Below are 23,013 nucleotides of genomic sequence, written 5' to 3'. Positions count from 1 at the left end.
AGTACGGCGTAAAACACCAATCAAAAAAAAAAAAAAAAAAACAAGCTTAGGCCATCACAGTTGACCTAGATATTTCAAAGCTCCGTATGTCTGATGTCATGCCTTATTGTTTTGTGACATAGGAATGTAAAAGTGTACTGTACATGTATTGTGACATCATGTTGCTGAACTCAGATTGGGAACGTCTTGAAACAAATGTTTCTTTTTCCATGTCATCTGAGTGTAAAATACCAAAAATGTCAAAAACAAAAGCGTTACTCTATAATCTGTGTGAAATAACACTTTTATCACTGAAGGAAATTCCAATGGTTCACCTAAATATAAATTATAAAATTAAAACTAACATGTAAACAAACTCAAGTTCTTTCATTTTTAGAAATAATCTTGGGATAATAATTTGGGAAGGTAAACGTATCAGCCAGTGTGTTGTGTGACACTATCGGTGTTGTTTGAAAGGTCATCTCTATTTAATATGTATATTTGCACACAGCCTGCAACTAAGAACAGGGTAGAATGTTACGCCTTCCTGTTTAAACCCACAAACATATTTCATGTCAACATCTATTTGTAGTAGTATACACACTTCTGTAATGTACCTACTTTCCATTCACAGAAGGGCCATCTGCGATGTATCCATGAAACCTGTCCCAATGTGAACCACTGCCCCTCAGAACAGGTCATACCAGCTAAGCCAGGGGTGTGCTGCCCAACCTGTGCAGGATGTAAGACATTGTACAATAGATCTGCTACATGTGCTATAGACAACTGAAATGTTTTTGGTTTGAGTCTCCATCTTTAATTGTTTTATCCCACATTGGTGAAATAACAAAAAATATGAATTTTTCCTCAAAAATCTGTCAAAAAATTGGGTGGATCTAGATCATCCCCAAAAATCTAGCACAAAATTTCATCAAAATCTGTGAACTTTTTTGCTGAAGTTTTTGACAGACAAGACAGACCAAATGACAGACAAGCAACTACAAGCAAAAACACAAACTCGATGACAAGTGTAATTATTCAGTTCGATCAGGAGAACCTAGCCAACACAACAAACTTCCAAAGGATTTTTATGAAATGAAAATAGAAAAATTAGAATAGAAAGTTAGAAAAATTAAAATAGAAAAGTAGAAAAATTTTCTCCTGTGTATTCCAGTCAGTGAAATTACTACTATCATTCTGGTAATAAATTGCGTTTTTATATGAAGGAATTAAACTTGGTTTCAGTTGGCACTAACTGCACAAGGGAACATTTAGGAATGATGTTACGACCTCGTGCAGATGACCCTTGCTTTGTGTGCGAATGTAAGGTAGGTCTAGGTACACAGATATTTTGAATCCCCAAATATACCATACATTTCTTGACAAATTCTCAAAAAGAAAAAAAACATTGCCTATAAAAACAAATGGGGGAGTGTGCTATTCTCAGTACGTCTTCCATTTTTCAATCAAAATTATGATCTCAATGTAAAGAAAAATGTGAGGTTTCAATGCAATATAAATGAAAGACCTGGAGTCGTTTTTATTACAAAGTATCAAATCAGTAATTTCTTGGACATATATCTTGAGCATAATCTAGATTACCCTTACACCATTGAAATCAAAATTGATGAGAGTTCAATGTCGTTTTGTATCTACTGGCAGGCATCATTCAACTGGATCTGTACAAAGGAGTCATGTGATGCTCTGTCATGCCCTGTCTCTGAGCAGAAACCTGTGCCAGGTCAATGCTGTCCTCAGTGTCCAGGTAAGAGAGATAGTTATCTAACCTCTCATTTCCCTGAAAAAACAGCCAGCTATTTCCCCATTTGAGTGCCCCATAAAACAGCAAGTTTTCCCCGCTCAGCCGTGGTAAGACAGCCAGTTATCTACCCTCAGTGGACTGGTAAGATAGCCAGTTATCTCCCCTCCGTGTTCTCGTGAACCAGCCTGTTATCTCCCCTTACCCCCCCCCCCCCCCACCCACCCCTATCAGCCATGTATCTCCCTTCATCCAGCAACCTTTTATTACATTTGTCTTGAAATAGACTATAAATTGGTCCTAAGTGTTTTTATCCACCCACATTTAGGTGCAGGTTGTAGTGAGTTCAGGGGACAATAATGTTTGGGTGGACAATCAAGCAAATCAAGCAAGATTTTCATCCCTGTTAAATATGTTACATGTATAAGAAAGCTTGTAACAGAGTGGAAATAATAAGACCATGTTTGCTATGTTGTCACAGTGTGTTACGTGAGACGAACTGGTCGGTACTACCATGAGGGGGAGGAATGGCATGATGAGGAGAACCCCTGTATAACCTGTGCCTGTTCGGTGAGTAGGAAGATGAGGGCAAGCCTTATATAAGACATGTAACTCTTGTCTGAGAATCTGGGATATCTGGTGAGAGGAGTTTGGAAGTGATGCTCATTGAGAATGCACTGATGATGATGTTATTTTTTTTGACTATAAGGGTTCTAATCATGGATGTGTAGAAAGTAAAATGGATATATTTGTGATAGCAGAAGGAACTTTAGCAAGGCCTAGACACAGGCCCTGTAACCTGCAGCTGTAAACTGGTGGTTGAGTTAGAGATGGAAACGTTATGAGAGCCCAGTATTGTGCTAATCCATCTTTACTCCAGTTTATGTACTGCCAATTTTGGAATTTCAAATAGATTTATATGTAATAGGTAGATAATCTGACATGACCAGGGTTTTAATTATGCTTCTCACATACACATGATAGAAAATCAGTGCAGAGAAATTTCATGGGATATTATTAATGCAGTGCTAAATCTCACTCTGTTGTAACATGTAAATTTCAGTCTGAGGTGTGGTCTCACCTTGCATCAAGTTCATGTTGAGTCATGTAAATTAATACAAAATTTAGTTGATAAATTGATGACTTGAGCTAAATATAAAAATGTGGAAGGTTGACCGTGAAATTCTACAGGAACAGTGTAAGTTTCAATACCAGAAGTAATATTTTGTGAGTGTTATTTACCTATAAAAATGCACTTTGTGTGGCGAATTTTGGGGCTGATACAGTATATACTATGGTTGATTTCAGGAAGGCTCTGTACAGTGTAGTATGGTGGACTGTCCAGTTGTCCAGTGTGGGCCTGGAGAAGAGCTGATACAGCCCGAGGGCAGGTGCTGTGAGGAGTGTAGCAAGACCAGACAACTCAAGTGTCTTCATCGTGGCAGAGTTTACCAGGTGAGGGATGGTCGTGGGTTTCCCCTGGGCTTGGCCCGGATTCCTCCCACCATAATGCTGGCCACCGTAGTATAAGTGAAATATTCTTGAGTACGGCATAAAACACCAATCAAATAAATAATAAATCTACCGGGTACAGGAAGAGCAGGGCTTTTGGTTGGAACAAGATAAAGCAGCCAGTTATCTCCCTTAGCACAGTTCAATAGGCAGTAATGAATACTTCACTTATATGACTGGTTATGGTTTTATAGCTCTCTATCAAGTGACCCTAAAGGTGGGGTATTGTTAAAGAGCACAGTGGGTTATTGACCAGCTGACGAGCAATATGGTAACTCACGGGGCACTACTGATTCGTAAAGCACTTTATCCCGCATCAGACAAAATACTGCACTTTTCATTGGACAACAACAGTCACATGGGGCACAGATATATTCTCGAATCCTGTTGACGTCAAATGTGTCTACTGAGTAGGTTATCTCCTTTTGTTGGGCTGTGAATACAATGGTCACATCTGAAGCGATTCACCTATACATCGGCCTTCTGATCTGAATTGATGGGTCTTTGCAGAATAAATTCGCTACATGGTGACTCAGTGATAGGATACAGATTTGCAGTGTCAATAATCCTGATATCAACGCCTCGCCCAATATGAGAATTACTGACACCATATATTTGCATATTGTACCAGTGAGTAACCATACAACTAATAGTGTTGTACTCAAAGATTGGTATGTAAAATTCACTTTGAGAAACATGATAGCTGTGAAGTGATACATTTCATCACCAACACTTTGGTTTTTCTGATAAGACATTGATCTCCAGCTCAGGCTGGCATCCTCTCTGGCCGTACGTGGGAAGGTCTGCAGCAACCTGCGGATGGTCATGGGTTTTCACCGGGCTCTGCCCGTTTTCCTCCCAACGTAATGCTGTTCGCCGTCGTGTAAGTGAATTATTCTTGAGTACGGCATAAAACACCAATCAAATAAATAAATAAATAAAGACATTGATTAAACTTTGCAGAAAAGTCGTTAGTGGCCCTGTATGGTGAATGAATCCAGCAAAAAGTGTCACGTGACAAATACCAAACTCTAGGTGAAGAAAAGGAGATCCAAAGCGATGATACTCTTCATTCTGCTAATGATGGTTTTGAATGTGGTGGTAATGCTAAACACTTCTCTGCAGGCTGGTGAGGAGTGGAAGGCTGATGAATGCACAAGCTGTACCTGTGGAGGGGGTAAGGCCTTGTGTAATGTACAGCAGTGCTCTACCCTGGAGTGTCCTGCTGACGAGATTCCATCCCTGTCCCCTGGAAGCTGCTGTCCTGTCTGCCTGGCCAGTAAGTACATTCACACTTTCTCCTAGGTGTAAAACTTGGCGACAGGTGAAATAACAAAGGGTATTGTTGCCTTATGACATTATGACCTGCATTGGAGACATCATTTCTGGAAAAAGTTCAGTAAGGAAGTTATGGCTGAACAGGACAGAAATTTGTGTGTAATGCACGAAATATAAAAAATATAGGGAATTTTCCAATTTGTGTTGATTTTTCTAAAAAATATGTTTTCTAAATGCCAATGAATAAGTAACACAATTCGGCTCTTTGGGACTTGTTTTGATGATTACCTAAATATATCAATGTCGTAAAGGCTTTGTGCAGTACGTGAACCTGATTCTGTTTGGACACATTTCGAAATTTGCATCCAAATTCATTCCTTCATTTGTCTGATTCAGTCAGAAGTAAAACTCTTCTTCTATCATTTCCTTCGTAAGATGTTTCTACCTATTAATTTAAGATGCTGAATATTGATAGCTGTGGCTCATTTATATAGAATATCCTCTAATTATTTTGACTTGTATATTACTTATCAACCAAGAACAGAAATTGTGCTGTCTTGGAACTTCTCCATCTTGATGTCTTACTTTAAACTTTCTGCCACGGGATCATTAGCACAATTACTTCCCTTGTCTTATTTCAGAACCGGCCACCTGTCTTGTGTTTGGAGACCCTCACTACAAAACCTTTGATGGAACCACCTACCACTTCCAGGGCACATGTCGCTATATCATGGCCACAGACTGTGAAGGAGGAGACTTCACGTAGGTTTCATGGGTAACAGTTCTGTTGATGGGAAACCATGGTCATCTGTTTTGTTGTGAATAGACATTGAAACATGTGCGAGAGTATTCTGTGTATGAATAGTCAGTTGTCATATTTGTGGGTGGTGGAAACTTCAGTACTCCATTATATAAATCCATGACGAAAAGCTGCAGGCAAGGTGGCAAGAGCTGGATTTGAACCTGTGATGTCCTTGGTCAGGCATTCTTTATCACTCAGCCAACAAAGTCAGTGCTATTCTTTATGTTTAGCCATGATTAAATGAAAAGTACTGGAAAATATGAAAACCTTGAGTGCACATATGTGATATTTCTAAAAGTTTAAGAATCACTCAGGCTAGCAAGAAATGCATTTTCCATCGGCTTGGCTTGATTTGAATGTTATTTAACACCAACTTTCCGCTTACATGATGGCAATCAATTTTCTGGGTGAGGAATGTTCTGGTCAAACCAACCCTTTGCAAGTTACTGACAAACTTTCCCATGTGTAACCTACAGATATATGTATGCCCACACTGTTGGTGGGGGAGAAGTGGTGTTCAACACTTGTAGGACTGCATAAACCACCACAAAAGTGTCCGTGAGAGCAAATTCATCTACAAATTCCATTGTCGGGATTGAACCTGCTCCTAGTGTGCCTTATGTTTAGGAGTTGCACATTTTACTCACTGAGCTACTTTCCTAACTTTTTATGACCTTGGGCTTGTTTCAGGGTAGAGGTTCACCATGACGACAGAGGTGTGGAGGAGAAAGTATCCTGGGCTCAGAACCTCACTGTCAAACTAGCCGAGTTCACGGTTGATCTGCTACAGAACCATGTTGTCAGGGTAAGTTTTATTTCACATGTACTAGGTGATCGATATGCCGCAGAACCATGTTGGCAAAGTAAACTTTATTAATAAGCTAATATATACCTTGCACAATAAGAATAAAGGGAGTTTTTCTTTGCTTTGAAAGTAAAGGTGATGACATCTTAATAAAAAATATGTAAATATAATGTAGATGCTGTGAATCGTAGTGAGGAAATAAAAATTGCTTGTATTTGTACACCTTCTCATAAAAAGCTTGTGTGTTACAGGCAGGAGGCAGGGAGGTAAGCTTACCATATTTTCAGGAGCCATACTTCTATGTGGAGAGAAGTGAAAACACAATCCTGCTCAACACAAACTTGGGTGTGAAGGTAGGAAAATAAAATTTTATCAGATAAAATTTGCAAAAATAGGTTGACATTCCATTCCCTCTTATAGAAAGCCGTTTTTTGCATAATGTTTAGGGTTTGCATATGACGTCACTACTTCTGTTAGGGCTAAAAGTTTTTCCATCGGTCTTGGAATGATATTAACATGGGCTTGTACAGCGTTGTTCCTCCAGTATGGCTGTTGAAAGTAGGTCATGAAGACTTACATGTAGCTTTTTCATTGTCCTTTAAGACAGTTTAATGTTTTCTCTTTCTTACCTTTAAAACACTGGAGTTACATTTTCAAAGATTTAAACAAAATAATTTATCTTCATTTAGAAAAAGTATCTAATTTCTGTTACACTACAGCAAGTTACAAAAGAAAAAGGTTAACATGCACAGTTAGGTGAAGAAGACCCTGATAAGTACACCTGGGAAATCCTATTGGGTATGTTTTGGTGTTTTGTCAGCTATCATGGGATGGAGCCAGTACGGCAGAGCTGAGTGTACCCGGCACGTACAAACGTAGAACCTGTGGGTTATGCGGCAACTTCAATGGCTTCCCACAAGATGATATGAAGACCAAGATAGGGAAGATTACAAATTCCCCTGCGGTGTTTGGAAACAGCTGGAAGGTGAGCCATCCCGAACATCACTGGTCTACAAAGCAGTGTGGCGGCAGTTTGCTTTATTTTTCAATTTTATTCTGGGACTTCATTATGAAGTATGTTTTTAGTTTCTATACAATCTTTTTTCCTTTGAGCCTCGACACTTAAATCAGAGATCACCCAGAATGGAAGATACCTTCTTTACACAGTCTAAGCTGTCTAGTCGGTTTTGTTTACATAGAATATTTGCCTCAAAATCTAAAAACATGTATAGCAAAATGGTGAAACTTTGTGTATGTAATAAGGATTACAAAACTGGTTCAAGACTGAATGCATCTCAATCAAACTGTCTTCCTCTAAAAATTGTCAGATATTTAAATCTATTATAACAACACGTGTTCTTTTCACTTTCAATCTACTTGGTGTGTTGTTCATAAAGATTAGAACCTATGGATAGAGGCAGCCTGAGCTGCCCCGCTTCCTCCACAAATTTCCAGTTGTTACAACAAATTGTTTTTTTCTGCTTCTTTTCAGATTAATGATCAGTGTGGTGATGCTGAAGATATAGACCCTTGTGCCAAAGCTGGGTACAGGGCCAAGAAAATAGCCAATGTGAAATGTGCAGTCATCAAGGTAAGGTATTTTGTAATTGACAGACTGCTTTGGCAAGATTATATGTAATTGTTGGTAACAAAACATTCCAGATTACTTTTTGGTAAGAATTCAGTTGGTTCAGGAAAATAGACATTCCACCCCACATTAGCAAGAAACTGACAAACCTATGTACATAAAGCTGGAATCATACTGGATTTGAAAGCATGACCTCTTTAGTTGAAAGCTAGTAACCTTTACACACGACCAGCTAAATGGCTCAGGTTGTTTCAACCATTTATGTGAATAGGCCATGATTTGTAGCATTACCGGTTTTATTCTTTTCCACATTCCTCACGGTGCATGCACCGATCTCTTTACACCATACATTTTTTTTTTACGAAAATTGCCTCTCAACATTCTTGTCTTTGATATTTCATACACAAGCATACCCTTTTATCCAAATGGATGTGAATGCAGACAAACACAGAATGCAGATTTTAAGTTCGCAGGAAGATATTACTAGTGAGGTCCATTATGTTGCTCAAGATGTAAAGGTCAAACTTGACTTGTCTAGCTTTGGAAGCAATGAAAAGGGAGTGTAGAGAGCAGCATATGTGCAACAAGAAGTGTTTGTAGGTTTTTGTATTTATTTCCTTTAAATGAAAGGATAACAATTTCTTTATGAATGCATTCCGTTTAAAATGAAGCTGCTGGTCCTCTTTATAGAGTTATTTCACTATCACAGAGTTATTTCCCCTTAGCCCACGTGGTTATTTTCGCTATGCTCGTGGCTGAGTTTCATCGTACATCTTAACCGCCTTTTAAGCAAAACAGAACTGTATTATTCTTTCCTTTCCAATAAAAGTTTAAAGATCAGTTACTGCCTAAAGGCAGCTCATATGAAATCGAATTGCTTGTCCTCATTTCAGAGTGATCTGTTTGCCCGATGTCATAGAGTTATCTCCCCTGAGCCCTTCTTCTCCTCTTGTGTATTTGATATGTGTGTGTGCTCTGAAGAGACGGACTGCCTATGTAATGTTCTCGCCTCCTATGCCCATGAGTGTGCCAAGGCTGGGGTCAGGCTACAGTGGAGGTCCTCAGCCCTGTGTGGTAAGCACGCCAATAAACATACAACTGTTTCAGTTTTACAAGATTGACAATAACAGACACTTGTGTGATAATTTAAGTCTAAGTTGAATCTGGAGAATGCTGGCATTCTGATGGATATGTCTTATCAAAGCTAATGTCGTCTAGCTTTTGGATAGTGAAATATCAGTTGCCATCTGGTACCTTTAATCCTGAAAGTAGTTTTTCCAGATAAACTGGAAGTATTAAAGGCCTCATGCTCATCTCATTTATTTTTTTATGCCATTGGCTTCCACATCATCATCCACTCCATCTTCCAATCACTTATGTAATACTTCTGATGAGACTGCCCGTGTCATCATTTGTAAAGACATAAAAATATGTAAACTGATTCTCAAGGTGTGAGTTTACTCTGCAGCAAGCATAATGAAAACAAGCTTGTAAGTTGTGTGCTTTTTTTTTTTTCACAGCCATAAGTTGCCCAGAAGACCGAGGTTTTATATTTGATGAGTGTGGTCCACCATGCCCAAGGACTTGTGAAAACCAAAACACACCTCTGGGTAACATCGAGGAATACTGCTTCAAACCCTGCATTCCAGGATGTCAGTGTGTTGCCGGGAAAGTGGTGCATGATGGGAAGTGTGTGAACCCCAGTGAATGCCCCAGTTAATCTTCATCAATCATGACCTGGCTTGAACATTGGCCCAGCTTGAACATTGGCCCAGCCTTTGACAATTTTGAGTGTACAAATCTATAAATCCATATATGAAAGAATGGTAACTATCCAGATAACTGTGCCTTACGAATGGTTATGAAATTTATAATTCTGAAGTGCCAACTTTAAAAACTGTTATGATGTTATGAAAATATTGCGCATGTATAGCATTACATGTTTATTGTCCTTATAAGGATATCAGAGCTCAAATTTCATCAGATTTTACTTATCCTGCATGTCCACATTGATAGTATGGGAGATACAATTATTTAAGATGACACAAAATGGAATAAAAAGTGAGTTCTATTAGAAATATCTTCGTTGTTTTCCTTTCTTAGACCTGATTACACTTAATTTCAGTTAGAGAGGGGCAACATAACCTGCTGTTCTCCTCAGAAGAAACACTTATGTAAGAGCTGTTAATTTGCCTTATGCAAAGGTGATTCATCACAATGTCATTGCAGAGCCAAACCTGGCAAGCTACGGAAATCACAGGTATCAACGGAACTAATTTAATAAGGCCCTTTAGTCTGCCAGTTTAAACTGATGCTATTTTGCCAGCGGCACAAAGTAGTTCAAATTGCAGTAAAAACACTTCTGCTGTAATGTTGCAGTACTACCTGTTTTATGATTTGTGTATTTATTTATTTATTTATTTGATTAATGCTTACGCCATACAAAAGAATATTTCACTTATATGATGGTGGCCAGCAGTATGATGGGAAGAAACCGCACATACCTTCGCACCTATGACTGGAGAGGAGAGCATAAGCTGGACTTGAACTCACACCAATCACATGATTGACTGGGTATGTTTTTTTTGACACTGTCACTTGACAAGTAAGTGATTTATGAGCACATATACACCAGAAGTGTGACGTACATACATGTACTACCGAAAAGAATAAAATGGCAAAAAGGAAATTTACAAGCTTGAATTCTTAACAAAAGCACCATGGTTGAACAGACAGACAAATCATATTGGACAAGCTCTGGTTTACAGCTTTTTATTAACACTACACATGTGGTCGAGAATGCCCAGAAGGGAGCTAATCCTGGCTTTATCAGTTTGGGGTTAAGAAGATTTCTTGGAATTCGAGACCTCCTGGTTTGTCTCCTAAAGCAGTAGTGTACTCAAGTGCCCAAGTCATCTGTCCTTGTTAGCTGGACTTGCCATATTGGGCAGACTAAGAAATAGTTTATACAAGACTAAATCTTTTTATAAAGTCGGCCATCCTCTCTTCAAGTTTGATGCGTCAACTTCAGTTGTGTATTTACATACAAACGACAAGTTAATACAAAAACAAGATCTTTCTAAAGTATCATACATTACTACAGGTTGGGTTCATCATCTTGGGTAGGGCACTGCCGCAGACTTATAAACTGTTCATGTAAGACCAAAACATTCTAGAGTATCTTTCATCGCTGCCAGTTGGGTTTGTCATCGTATGAATTCCAGCACAGTAATAAACATTCTATATAAAGAGTTAGGCTTCTTCTGTAGTCTCTCGTCTCTACTAGCTGGGTTTGTCATATGAATTCAAGCACACTCATAAACAGTTCATACAAAGAGTTACTCCTCTTGCAGAGTCCTTCATCTCTGCCAGCTGGGTTTGTCATCATGTGAATTCAAGCACACTAAAACACAGTTAATACAAAGAGCTTCTCATCTTGACAAGTCCCTCATCTACGCTAACTGGGTTTTTCATCTGTAGATTCAGACGATTTACTAAATGGGTTCAACTTTGTGAGCCAGCCACTGAAAGAATGAAAACATTTCACTGTCAATACAGAAGAGAAATTGAAGATCCCTTAACACTCAGATTCAAAACACAATATGGGGTATTATATACATTTGTACTTAACGAACGAGTCAGTAAATGATTCCATGAAATTTTAAATAACTCACCTTATTTCATTTTCATTATTTCACTTGTGTAAAATGTTAAGACTTGTACACTAAAAAACTGGCCAGCCTGTGTTTAAGTGACATACTTTCCAATCCAGCTTCAGGTGTGTTCTATCTTTTAATAACACCTTGCACTGAAATCTCCAATACCATTAGATCAAGACCAAACAATTCCAAGCTATTTCTTTTTTATCTTATGTGTCTGTGTGGAAATTTCTTCTTTCCTCCAGTATGATTTTTTACAGCTTCACAAATCCCTGATTAACAAAAAATATTATTAATCCAGAATAATTTGCCTGTTTATTCTTATTTTTTTTTCTCCTACCTCTTATTTATTTCCTTCCTTAAGAGAGTTTGGGATTGAAGGACCTAAGACGATATACAAACAGTCTCCAGTATCATTTGTAAGTGGAATTATTGTCGCTTGTGACAAACGCTGAATACACAATTGATCAAACATTAATCTAAGCATCTGGAACTAGTTGTCATTTTCAATTACAGAATAAACTCACCTAGATGAGCTTCCATCAGAATCTTTGCCTGCTAAAAAAAAAACAAAACAAAAGCACAAAATGAAAACTTCATAAATTACCATTTTTCTGACATGTTACTTCTCCAAAAAGTGACAGCTAGTATTTTGTTTGAGTTAACCTGTCAGATTACATTTGCATTAGGGTGTGGTAGTTTATTTGCATCAAGGAATTCAGAAGGTAACATTCCATGAGATGGCCATTGTTACTGGTCCATACACAATGCCCAGGATGACACCTCAAGTCTTTGACAGTAGCATTACAGTAACTCACACAACACAACAGGGCTAATTGGCAATGGCTTTATCACACTGCAACGGTCAGCACAATGGAGCTACCAGCTGACTGACTGACCAGTGTGGTCATTGGTCAGACTGTGTGGCACTTGACCATATGGTCATCAGAGTGGTGGAGGTATAAGACTGACCAGCTGGCAGGGCCATCTCCTGTGACTGACAGGTGAGCTGGACACTGACACACTCTGTACTTACATAATATAAGCTTGGCCAAAAAACCTCCTGCCCTGAAAAGGTGCCTGAGGAAGAGTGTTACACTGTGGGGAGTCCTGGATCAACCCCTTACACCCAGGCTTTGTCCTGTACTAGTCAGACTACTAAATACAAATACCCAGGACAAGTCCTCTACAATAGTTGCTAATCACACACATTAAGACCTTAAACACATTAAGATCATCCACAAAACTGACTTATGCACAAGAAGGATTTGAACACAAGGGGATGAGGGTTTTCTGTGCTGCGGCCAGCCTATTCCTCAATTAGGACTTACTCAACCCAAGTGGCCTAGTCAGTATGACAATATTCAAGAACAAGCCTGGAAATCAGCAGCAGGGCAAATGCCATCTGCATCTCCTACATGCATATCCTGCACTCATAAACATTCAGACAAGCGTCAACTGTGCAGTAGGGACAAAACTGCCATGTAAATAAGATGTCAGAGCGATATTTTATAATGTGGGCAGCTACATGGAAAATTTGCCAACCCAATAAACCTTAAAAGTTATTTCTAGGCTATTAAGAAGTAAAATGAAGCACTGTTACAAGTTTTTCTTCATATTTATTTAGTAAACATCCTAAAATGTGAGTAACCCTCACGTTTATGTTTTATTTATTTCACTGGGGTTTAATGCCATACTCAACACTTTCTTCGTTCATGCCGTGGTGGCCAGTTTATGGGTGGAAAGAATTTGGGATTCTATGGCTACCTTTCCTGACCATACTGGGACCTGTGAAATCACACCAGGTGTCTACCAGTCACAAACAGGTTAGACAGTTAGATATCCATCTAGATTTATGGATGCATCCTCAGGAAAGGAAAAAATATGGAAGGTTCACCACAGACCACCACAGAATCTGATGTTTTAAACGATTTTACTCAGATGGAAAAATAAATCATGGACCCTGGACAGTGTTTAATGGTTTCATCTAATATAAATTCATTTTAATATTTTCTTTACCTGTATGTACTGTAATTCTTCAACCTTTTGACACGTTTGCAAGGTGTTTATTCCAGCATATTCTGAAGGGATTACTCTGTGTAGACTGACAAAATCATGCTTTTTCTGAAGCCCTGAAACTGGTCACTCTAGTGAATGTAGTTTTGTCTCCAAAAGCAAATTAAAAATGTGCATAAATTGCACTGTAAGTTGATCCTTCACAGGCAAAAAGGTTAGGGAATTAGAGTAGTCCCTGCTTAAGGGTGAAGTCAGCAATCCATGCTCGCTACCTTGAACTGCACGAAGCCACAACAATGCACTAGATTGTTCATTTAACAATTGCTGCATTAACTTCGCTTAATTTAAAAGCAGATGTCCAATGTGGACATAGCTCTTGTAAATTCATGATTTATTCATCAAGCCAAATCTACCTCAGCTGCATAGGTTTATGGGCTTGAAAGTTCTTGGGCATTCTACAACTTATTTACAAATGGCACACCTTGACTGTGCTAACAGAGATCACCAAGGAAATTTGACCATGCCACAATCTACACAAACCCCATCACACCAGCTTAACAAACTGCCCCCTGGCATGAAGATGAGGCCTTAGACCTTCAGGTAACGCAACATTAACTTCAACACAGTCAGTGCAAAACCCACATAACAGATGTGACTATTACCCAATGAAATTTGCAGGACAATGCTGACTACCACAGGCAATATAGCTTACATAACTGTTTTTTCACTTGTACACCACTGGAGGTTCAGCACTCTGAGATTCTTCACCAGACAGGTAAATCAGTCAGGTGCCAGCTTAAGATAACTGTATGCAAATTCTGATGCAAAAATCTTGTAGCCCTAAAGGGGAGATAAGTTGGCAATGTGATCTCAGATGTCATAAAAAAAAAAAAGTTTCGCCAGGCATCTTAAGAATTTCTGTACCTGCACAACACAGTCAAAAAAAGAAAGAATTAACTTTGGGCTTGCTTGGTTAAAAGCACCGGCAGCAATTTTCACGAAACTTCAACAATTTTGGCTCATTGAATTCGGCTTTGTGTTACAATATAAATTTACTTGCTGCCCCTGTAATGATATGTGCTTACTGTCCACAATGAAATGTAACAGCCAGGCACATGACTTACACACCGACCATTTGCAGGCCTCATTCCTTTAGATTCATATCAGGCAGTATGATATCTTTTGTCTATGTTTATATTCACCACGGGGGCCTCCGTGGCTCAGTCAGTTAGCGCACTGGCGCAGCGTAATGACCCAGTAGCCTCTCACCAATGCGGTCGCTGTGAGTTCAAGTCCAGCTCATGCTGGCTTCCTCTCCGGCCGTAAGTGGGAAGGTCCGCCACCAACCTGCGGATAGCTGTGGGTTTCCCCCGGGCCAGTTACCTACCACCATAATGCTGGCCGCAGTCGTATAAGTGAAATATTCTTGAGTATGGCATAAAACAACAATCAAATAAATAAATAAATTCACCACCACCAACCCTTCCTGCCTTTAATGTGAACCATACTGCCCCAGAAGGTTGTAGGCGCTTGGCGGTTCAGCCAATATTTCAGGCAAGTGTGAACTGTCACTATTACATTATAAAAGATAAATATTATTGTTTTTAACCCCATATGTCAAACTATATACAGTAAGAAATTTGAATGAGGTTTATGGAAGTTAAATGTGTAACTTTCAACTTTTAAATAAATTCCATCTGGTGCACAGTTATTATTTGTATCAATAAAATGACAGAATCTACTATTTTTCAGATATGTTAATTTTACATCATTATGTAACTTTTTGGTAAGAAAAAGATTTCTCTACTAAAAAGCAGAAGCATTTAACACAAATATTAATTTATATATGTGTAGAGTTCTTTTATCAGAATGTCTCCAAAACTCGTTAATGAAAGTTGTAGAAAAACTGGACAAGCAAAGATACTCCACATTAACACAGACGACATTTCAATATTTGGACAAAGTATTATTAGTCATCTTTGGATAATACTGAAAAGTAATGCAAGTAGCAAATATATATATACATCTGAAGACGACAAATAAACCTGTTATAAATGAATATTATAACACACAAGATCTTATTTTTCATGCTTTTGAATTATGCTTAAGCTTATTAATGGATGAATGAGAGGGGGCAAGATCAACTGTTTCACACATCAAGTGCTCTTGTTGAGTTGGACACACAACTGAGACTTGAATAATGTCAGAGGTCAAGTCTTTACAAACAACGAGTTTTGTGGAGAAATTGACCACTGACTTCTGGCCTGGTCAGCTTAACTTTCGCTGAGATCAACTAGTTTGATCAAGCCATGAGCAGATCGTAATCTGTGGACAGATTTGAAAAGACAGTCAACTGGTGTGAGAGCCTGCTGTAGGCCATGTTTGATCTGGCCTTTGTCGAGGATGCTGCCCAATACTAGGCTAGTTAGAGGACAATTAAAAACTCCCCCACGCTCCTCAATGCTCAGCCCCTTTATCATGTAATGCTCAATAGTACACCTGATACTGTATCTGTCCTAAAAATTCACTGAAAAAAAAACACACTTTAAGAGGCAAATAAAGCTCAGAAAATACTACTTTTGGAGAATTCATCCTTCATATGACCCCATGTTCCAAACAAACCTCAAAAAAACTCTTTTAAGATCAATAAAACTCTCAGAATCTATCAAAATAAGAAATTTAGTCATGGACAAAATTTTAGGTAAAAATACTGCAATTCATAGCTCAACCATTCTATTGTGAAAGGCAGAGATAATAAAACAAGAGCAATGGATTGTGACTAACATCTTTACACCATTCCGTCAAAACATCCTCCAGGGAGACAATGGTGGAATCAACAAACAACAATTGCACAGAAAATAGTACAATAGCCAATTTCAGTCATGATCAAGGTCTGCTTGGGAGACTTGTGTAGCAAGAAAAAAAAAAACACCCAAGTATGTGTATACAATAGGTTTGGTACCTTCTAGCTCTTCAATAAAACTTTCGGCAAATATTTCTTTGAGAGGCCGGACCGGATTTTCAGCTTCCTTTATAGCTTTTGCTTTGTGAATAGCTTCCCTTGTGGACAAACCCAGCCATTCTGCTTCCTCTACCTGCAACAACAACAACAAACACAAAGGTGTCAGAGAAATCAGATAATTGCAATCGTCATCAAGGGAATACTAGGGATGACTTTCTCGCATTTTATCAATGTTGTAAATCAAATCTGTTAACCAAACACATTTTATTTGATTCTGAGTACCAGTCAACTCTTTATTCAGTGAATCTTCGGCCATAATTTTACTGTTCATAGAATAATTACATGCATGCCTATGTAGGGTGTTTTTCACCGCTTTGAACTTTGTCATGTCATTACAGTATTTCCTGAGGACACCATTGTGCCTGAGTAAACCACCAACCGTTGGCAAGTTACTGAGAACCCTTCCCACTTATGATGTACAGATATGCACACCATCAGATATCATTAAAACTAGATTGCTTTAACAGACTCAAAGCCCTACAAATGGTGAGAACAAAAAAAAAACATACTGAAAACACCATTAATGACATACTGTAATTCTTCAACCCTTTCAACCACAGAAGCACTTTTTCAGCAGAGTTTATGAATATAATTATTATGGAAATGACCCTAACATTGATTTGTTTCTGTCAATAAAGATGCAATCTTCATAAAACTGTAAATTATTTTCCTACACTCCATAGTTATCTCAGACTGTTTCAAAATATTGGTTGCAGAGGTGGTTGAAAAGTTTAAAAATTAGGGTATCCCCCATCTCAGACTGTTTCAAAATATTGGTTGCAGAGGCGGTTGAAAAGGATGAAAAATTAGGGTATCCCCCATCTTTGAAGTCACCTTGAAGTCACTTTTGACTTCTGTCAAATCTTGACAAGTACAGACTGATCATGTACTTGATTTTTCATCACTCAATTCATTTGAAAAGTCTACAGCTACTTAAAACATAAAATTTAGCTGAAAGCAATATTTCAGCTTTCGCTGAATTTCTTTTAACATTCCTTTCTTAAACATTGCCAGTAATTGGCTGTGTCTTGTACCTTACAGATATTTTTTTTAACCATCTTTTACATAACCAATACACACTAACTTGACAATTGAGTCAAAGCTTCCTGAAATCTTAACACGTATTCTAATTCTGGTGCAAGAGACCACAAAGTAAGCTAAGTTGTAAGGCATCATTTCATTGGATAATGACCTGGGAATCTGACAAATTACATGGGCCATCAGATCCAGCCAGGGACACATGTGGAGGCACCTTGAGCCTGGCACAAGCCATGGCTATTCTGTTACCCTCTCCAGCCCAGATGGGGGTGCAGATAAGCTAATTGCAGACTGAAAGAGCCAACAAGATGCACCATTTGAGATGGACTCCCCCCCCCCCCCTACCGAAACTATATTACCATATCAAGCCAGCACCCTAAGACCACATTTGTGTTGCCAAGACTCCAGTTGTGCCTGTAAACTGATCTTATATGGCTGAAATGTTTATTTTCATACAACAGATTAGACTTTCTATCAACTTGCTCACTAATTGGCTCATAAGCAGCTTTCACAGCTTCATACATGTACTGCAATTCTTCAACCTTTCCGCATGCTTGGTGGCTATTCAAGCATCTTCGTTTCGGTGTAGACTGGTTAAATTATACTCTTTCTGAAGGCAAAAAAGTTGAGGAATTGGGATATATAGGTTTGTTAACTATCTGACAAGAAGCTATGGAGTACTTCAGGGACTCTAGATTCCTCCACTTATAAACTTGACAGCCATTGTAAAAAGGACAGGTCAATATTTTTTTTACTAAACTGTCAAACATCAATCAAATAAATAAAACAACCACCCATTTAATATTGAGTAAACCCAATTTTAGACAAAACTAATTCAAGATTTGACTTAAACGATCTGCTTCATGAAAATAGTTCTAGGTTTTATAAAATGTTCTACAAAACATAAAAGATTCAGTCTACAACTGAGCAGATGAGATGTTCATCTATGGATGTCCCATTAGCAGCAACGCTTATGTCACAAATGGTAGAGTGATGAGTGTCGAGCTGCCAATCACAGTGATGTTCACATTACATTTACTTGACTTATAAAGCAAAGATTTTCTCAATCTTACAAAGATCCTGACTGATGATAAATGAGACATATACACCATCAAATGATCAATCCTGCGTCATCCTTGAAAAATACGACAGCTGTGAAGACAGATTCTGGTGTACATGTACCAAGTTAAACACCAAACCAATTAAGCTGATAACCGCTGTGTTGAAATTTTGGCTTGTTTTCTTTTTAGTTTATTTTCTCTATTTCTCCACATAACTAACTAACTCACTCACTCACTCACTTCCTCATTCACTCACTCTCACTCTATCTAGCTATATATCTATCTCTCTACCTATCTATCTATCTCTCTCTCTATCTCCCAAAGCCTTTTGTCATTCTAGGTAAAATGACATGAATTCTGTCTTTCAAGGCCTTTCATTCAAACCTTATCGGCCAAAATCACACTACAGGTTTCAGCTTTTTTTATGTTTCTGGGATAAAAAGCAAACTGTTTTTCAACAATACAAATCACAAGAAAACTTGACTATTTTCAAGAAATGCTCTCAAAGTTCTAACCAATGATCAATGTTCTGACATAGAAATGAAATTCAACATTCCATGAACTGCTCTCACAAGCCTGTCACTCATAATGTAATGCTACCACCAAGATTTAATGCTTATACTGTAGCACTCAGCAAAGAAAACAGAGCAGTCTGAAAACATCCAGACAGCCAAAGAAAACACCATTTTATATGGTAATAAACTTGACATAAAACTCTGCAACTCCATTCCAGAAGCTGAATCACCAGAAGCCTTGGTCTTGAAGCTATACATCCTGCTGAACACATAGATAAGATTGTCTGCTAAGAAACACTGGTCTCCCTCTACCCATTACACAGCTAACTGACAACAGCTGGACAGCCTGGCTGACCCCAGACAAAAGATGGACACACTATGTAAGAGTGGGTAATGAGGGGGCTCCAATGTCTTGGAGCAATGGACCTGTGGCCAGTCAACCCACCATGTAACATTATACCTCTGCTTAGATAAGACAGTGGGGGATGGGTGAATGAAGGGAGTCAGTTAACTGGACTTATCAGTCTCTAAGTCTCTGGGGTAGTACAATGACAGGGCGGTTAATTACATCTATCTGTACAGTTACACAACCATTAACCAAGGCACCTCCATCCCCACCAGCACACCTGAGCAGTGAAAATTACCCAGGTAATACAGGGAGGAACAATTGGTTTGTATACCTGAAGCTGTCAGGACTAAGATCTGTGACATGTATAGCTTATCACAGAACACAAAGACGGACAGAATAAGCGGGGACAATGTGGCCCAGACTAATGGAGTTGGCTATCACACAGAATCAGTCAACTACAAGCAATTTTTTCTCTACCTTTGTCAAACCCTGTAATGCGTCCTAAATACTCCCACCAAACAAAGGACATTAAAATCAGCTTATTTGTTGATATATCACAAACTCTGTGCCAAACAGTGGCATATGCGTGCATGATTATGTGTACACACTAGTATGGACTACAAAAATCACACTTACACGACTATTAAGAACATTTATGTACAACACACTAAAGGTGATTTGCTCCCAAACTTTGACAAATGCCAAACAAGGCTCTGAATGAAATAACAGGTGTCTTTTAATTATTTCCGTCTGTTTCAAATATGAAAGTATGATATACGCTACTGTACCAAACCCTCACAAACAAAGTGAGTTAACCCAGAAAACTGCTTTCAAACTGTGACAAATGGCACACAAGCCTTGATTACAAGGGAGATAATATTTCTCCCTTTAAATTTTTCACCCTTCTTCAAATATACATGTACAAATATGATGCACCTAGAATTCAAAATCCCCACAAGGAAAACTTGAAAAACTTGCAGAACTATAAACCACAAAACTAAGGGTTAAACTGTTCCCAAACTGGGACAAAGAGAGATGAAGTCTTTGACTGATACCTACTATTTTAATTATTTCAAGCTACTTCAACTAAGACTCCTTAATAGTGCCTTCCAATACTGACCTAGACTAATAAATGTGTAGTGGGCAATCTTTTTAAAGCTTAGCCCAGATGGCTGTATTTTTCTTGTATCTTATCAGATAAAATGGTCATAAACTTAGGCAACGTGGTCATTTAAACATCTTCAGGAGACCTAATATAAACAGTTAATGGTAGTAATCCACAGGGCTGATGGGATCATAAAACTCCTGTATGTATACAGCTGGCTGGCTTGTGCCTTCATCCCATCAAATTTAAATCACTCCTGATCTATGAGCCTACCATGGGTTGCACAACACATGAGATATACACAGACACTTACTGTAGTAAAACATACTGAAATCACCTACATAATTTTACTTAGATACAGAGGTGGGGAGAGACATGACTTCGTATTAAATCTGGAATCAGAAAGAATCCTTAACTGAGAAAACTTTGTAAAATCATTATAACTGATCATTTACAAAGTCAAATAAGTCCTTATCCTGTAATGTTTACAAGACAGATAATAAGTTGTACAGGAGGTATTTGAGATCTGTTTCATACTTCCCAGACAGAATAAGACCTTTTCCAAGGTTAGTTTGACATTTTTCAAGATCGGACTATTTCCACTTCAACCTGAGACTCGGTTTGCAGACCCAAAACTTTACTCAAATAGAATGTAGCTAAACTAAAAAAAATTTTTTAAGTCTGAAGTGAAAGTTTAATGACATAAATATGTTACGGTCTCTATATTGTTACAGAACTGAACTTCTGTGTACAATTTCATACCAGGAGAAAACATACACTGATATATACACCGCATGTTGCTTTACTTTTTTCTACATGTTTGCACAGCCAGTCTTTATACTTTGGATTTTTGAGTCAGTTGTCATTGAAGACACACACCATTATAAAACTTTATGTCCAAAGTGGGCCAGGCATAGTCCAGTTAGCCTATACAGGGACACACGACTTCAACAACCATCAAAAAGGTATAATCAAAACATCTCTCAAAACTTCTGCAGGCAAACGCATACAATGTGACAACTCTGATGCATCAGTAGTTAGTAGGCTTATATGTCACACTGTCACTCGAAAGATGATGTCACACTTTTCAATAATTATCCATGACCAATATTTTAAAGACCTTTTCCCAGGTTAGTTTGACATTTTTCAAGATCGGACTATTTCCACTTCAACCTGAGACTCGGTTTGCGGACCCAAAACTTTACTCAAATAGAATGTAGCTAAACTAAAAAGAATTTTTTAAGTCTGAAGTGAAAGTTTAATGACATAAATATGTTACGGTCATTATACTGTTACAGAACTGAACTTCTGTATACAATTTCATACCAGTAGAAAACATACACCGATATACACACCGCATGTTGCTTCACTTTTTTCTGCATGTTTGCACAACCAGTCTTTATACTTTGGATTTTTGAGTCAGTTGTCATTGAAGACACACGCCATTATAAAACTTCATGTCAAAGTGGGCCAGGCATAGTCCAGTTAGCCTATACAGGGACACACGACTTCAACAACCATCAAAAAGGTATAATCAAAACATCTCTCGAAACTTCTGCAGGCAAACGCATACAATGTGACAACTCTGATGCATCAGTAGTTAGTAGGCTTATATGTCACACTGTCACTCGAAAGATGATGTCACACTTTTCAATAATTATCCATGACCAATATTTTAGTTTTCGATACATGTGTACATACTGATAAGCAGTTGAAAGAGACAACGAAGCTCGTACCTAAGATTAGACACTTTCGTAATGACACTCATAAGCTGTGCCGCATGCAATGACTGGTACCTTGCGTAGACATGCACGCCACAACGGCGTACATCTTTCGTGGTCTTGTCTGTCATTATGTATTATTTTTTATAACTACATGTACTACAAAAAACTCTCAAATATGAAATTAAAAACAAAACCTGAGCACAGCACAAATGTTAATTACCAAGACCTTTTCAAGGTAGTATTTGTGTTTTCAAGGCTATATATTCAAGGCCTTCATTTTTTTAAATTCGTTTTCAAGGCTTTTCACGGTTTGCAAGGTAGCATGCGAATCCTGAGTACATAGCTTAGTTTTCCAAACATTGTGCAATCAGAGTTAGGAATGTGGCTAGTCAACCTGGAGCCGTCTACTACCCAGCTACTAGTCTGCTAGAGGTTTGCCTAAGGTGAGCATGTGGAATGATTATGGTCATAGGAACCACGGGTTGTCTGATCACAATACCAACTAACAGGCTGCTCAAGAAACTTTTCCTTTTATCACATAAATGATAGTGGAGTGCTAGAAACTTGCTAAGGGTGTGCTAGTGGTGCACTTGTAGCCTACCACTTTACCTTTAGTCCATGGGAGCCTCAAGGCCAAACTTCACAAAAGGATCAAATGACAGTAAAACACATCGTTGTCTTCTGTGATGTTGCATATATGTTTTACGAACACAAATACACCGATAATTGTGACGTAATAAAGTAAAGAACAAATGAGTTCACAGCTTTGGACCGTCTTGATACACTCGGGTTTGACTGTCT

At 38.3% G+C, this 23,013-nt stretch overlaps 2 protein-coding genes across 2 annotated transcripts in view; one reads left to right on the top strand and one right to left on the bottom strand.

The window, feature by feature from the left end:
- LOC135473474 (uncharacterized) overlaps positions 1-9,766 on the top strand; it is a 63,362-nt gene extending 53,596 nt beyond the window's left edge. Inside the window, exons 40-52 of the mRNA XM_064753325.1 lie at positions 614-722; positions 1,225-1,307; positions 1,642-1,744; positions 2,220-2,308; positions 3,047-3,193; positions 4,376-4,529; positions 5,170-5,290; positions 6,021-6,135; positions 6,387-6,488; positions 6,956-7,120; positions 7,628-7,726; positions 8,617-8,797; positions 9,244-9,766. Coding sequence (XP_064609395.1) covers positions 614-722; positions 1,225-1,307; positions 1,642-1,744; positions 2,220-2,308; positions 3,047-3,193; positions 4,376-4,529; positions 5,170-5,290; positions 6,021-6,135; positions 6,387-6,488; positions 6,956-7,120; positions 7,628-7,726; positions 8,617-8,797; positions 9,244-9,443 — 1,668 coding nt within the window. The 3' untranslated portion in view covers positions 9,444-9,766. The remainder of the gene's footprint in view (positions 1-613; positions 723-1,224; positions 1,308-1,641; positions 1,745-2,219; positions 2,309-3,046; positions 3,194-4,375; positions 4,530-5,169; positions 5,291-6,020; positions 6,136-6,386; positions 6,489-6,955; positions 7,121-7,627; positions 7,727-8,616; positions 8,798-9,243) is intronic.
- Positions 9,767-10,479: 713 nt separating this feature from the next.
- The window catches only part of LOC135472266 (large ribosomal subunit protein bL28m-like), a 38,875-nt gene continuing 26,341 nt past the window's right edge, over positions 10,480-23,013 (bottom strand). Inside the window, exons 5-7 of the mRNA XM_064751682.1 lie at positions 16,361-16,493; positions 11,910-11,940; positions 10,480-11,247 (exon numbers count right to left, since the gene is read on the bottom strand). Of these exons, the coding sequence (XP_064607752.1) occupies positions 11,181-11,247; positions 11,910-11,940; positions 16,361-16,493 (231 nt within the window). The 3' untranslated portion in view covers positions 10,480-11,180. The remainder of the gene's footprint in view (positions 11,248-11,909; positions 11,941-16,360; positions 16,494-23,013) is intronic.

This window comes from Liolophura sinensis, chromosome 8 (genome assembly GCF_032854445.1).
Source record: "Liolophura sinensis isolate JHLJ2023 chromosome 8, CUHK_Ljap_v2, whole genome shotgun sequence".
Classification (NCBI taxonomy): domain Eukaryota; kingdom Metazoa; phylum Mollusca; class Polyplacophora; order Chitonida; family Chitonidae; genus Liolophura; species Liolophura sinensis.
Note: the sequence above shows the minus strand (reverse complement) of the source record. Positions and strands in the feature narration are given on the sequence as shown.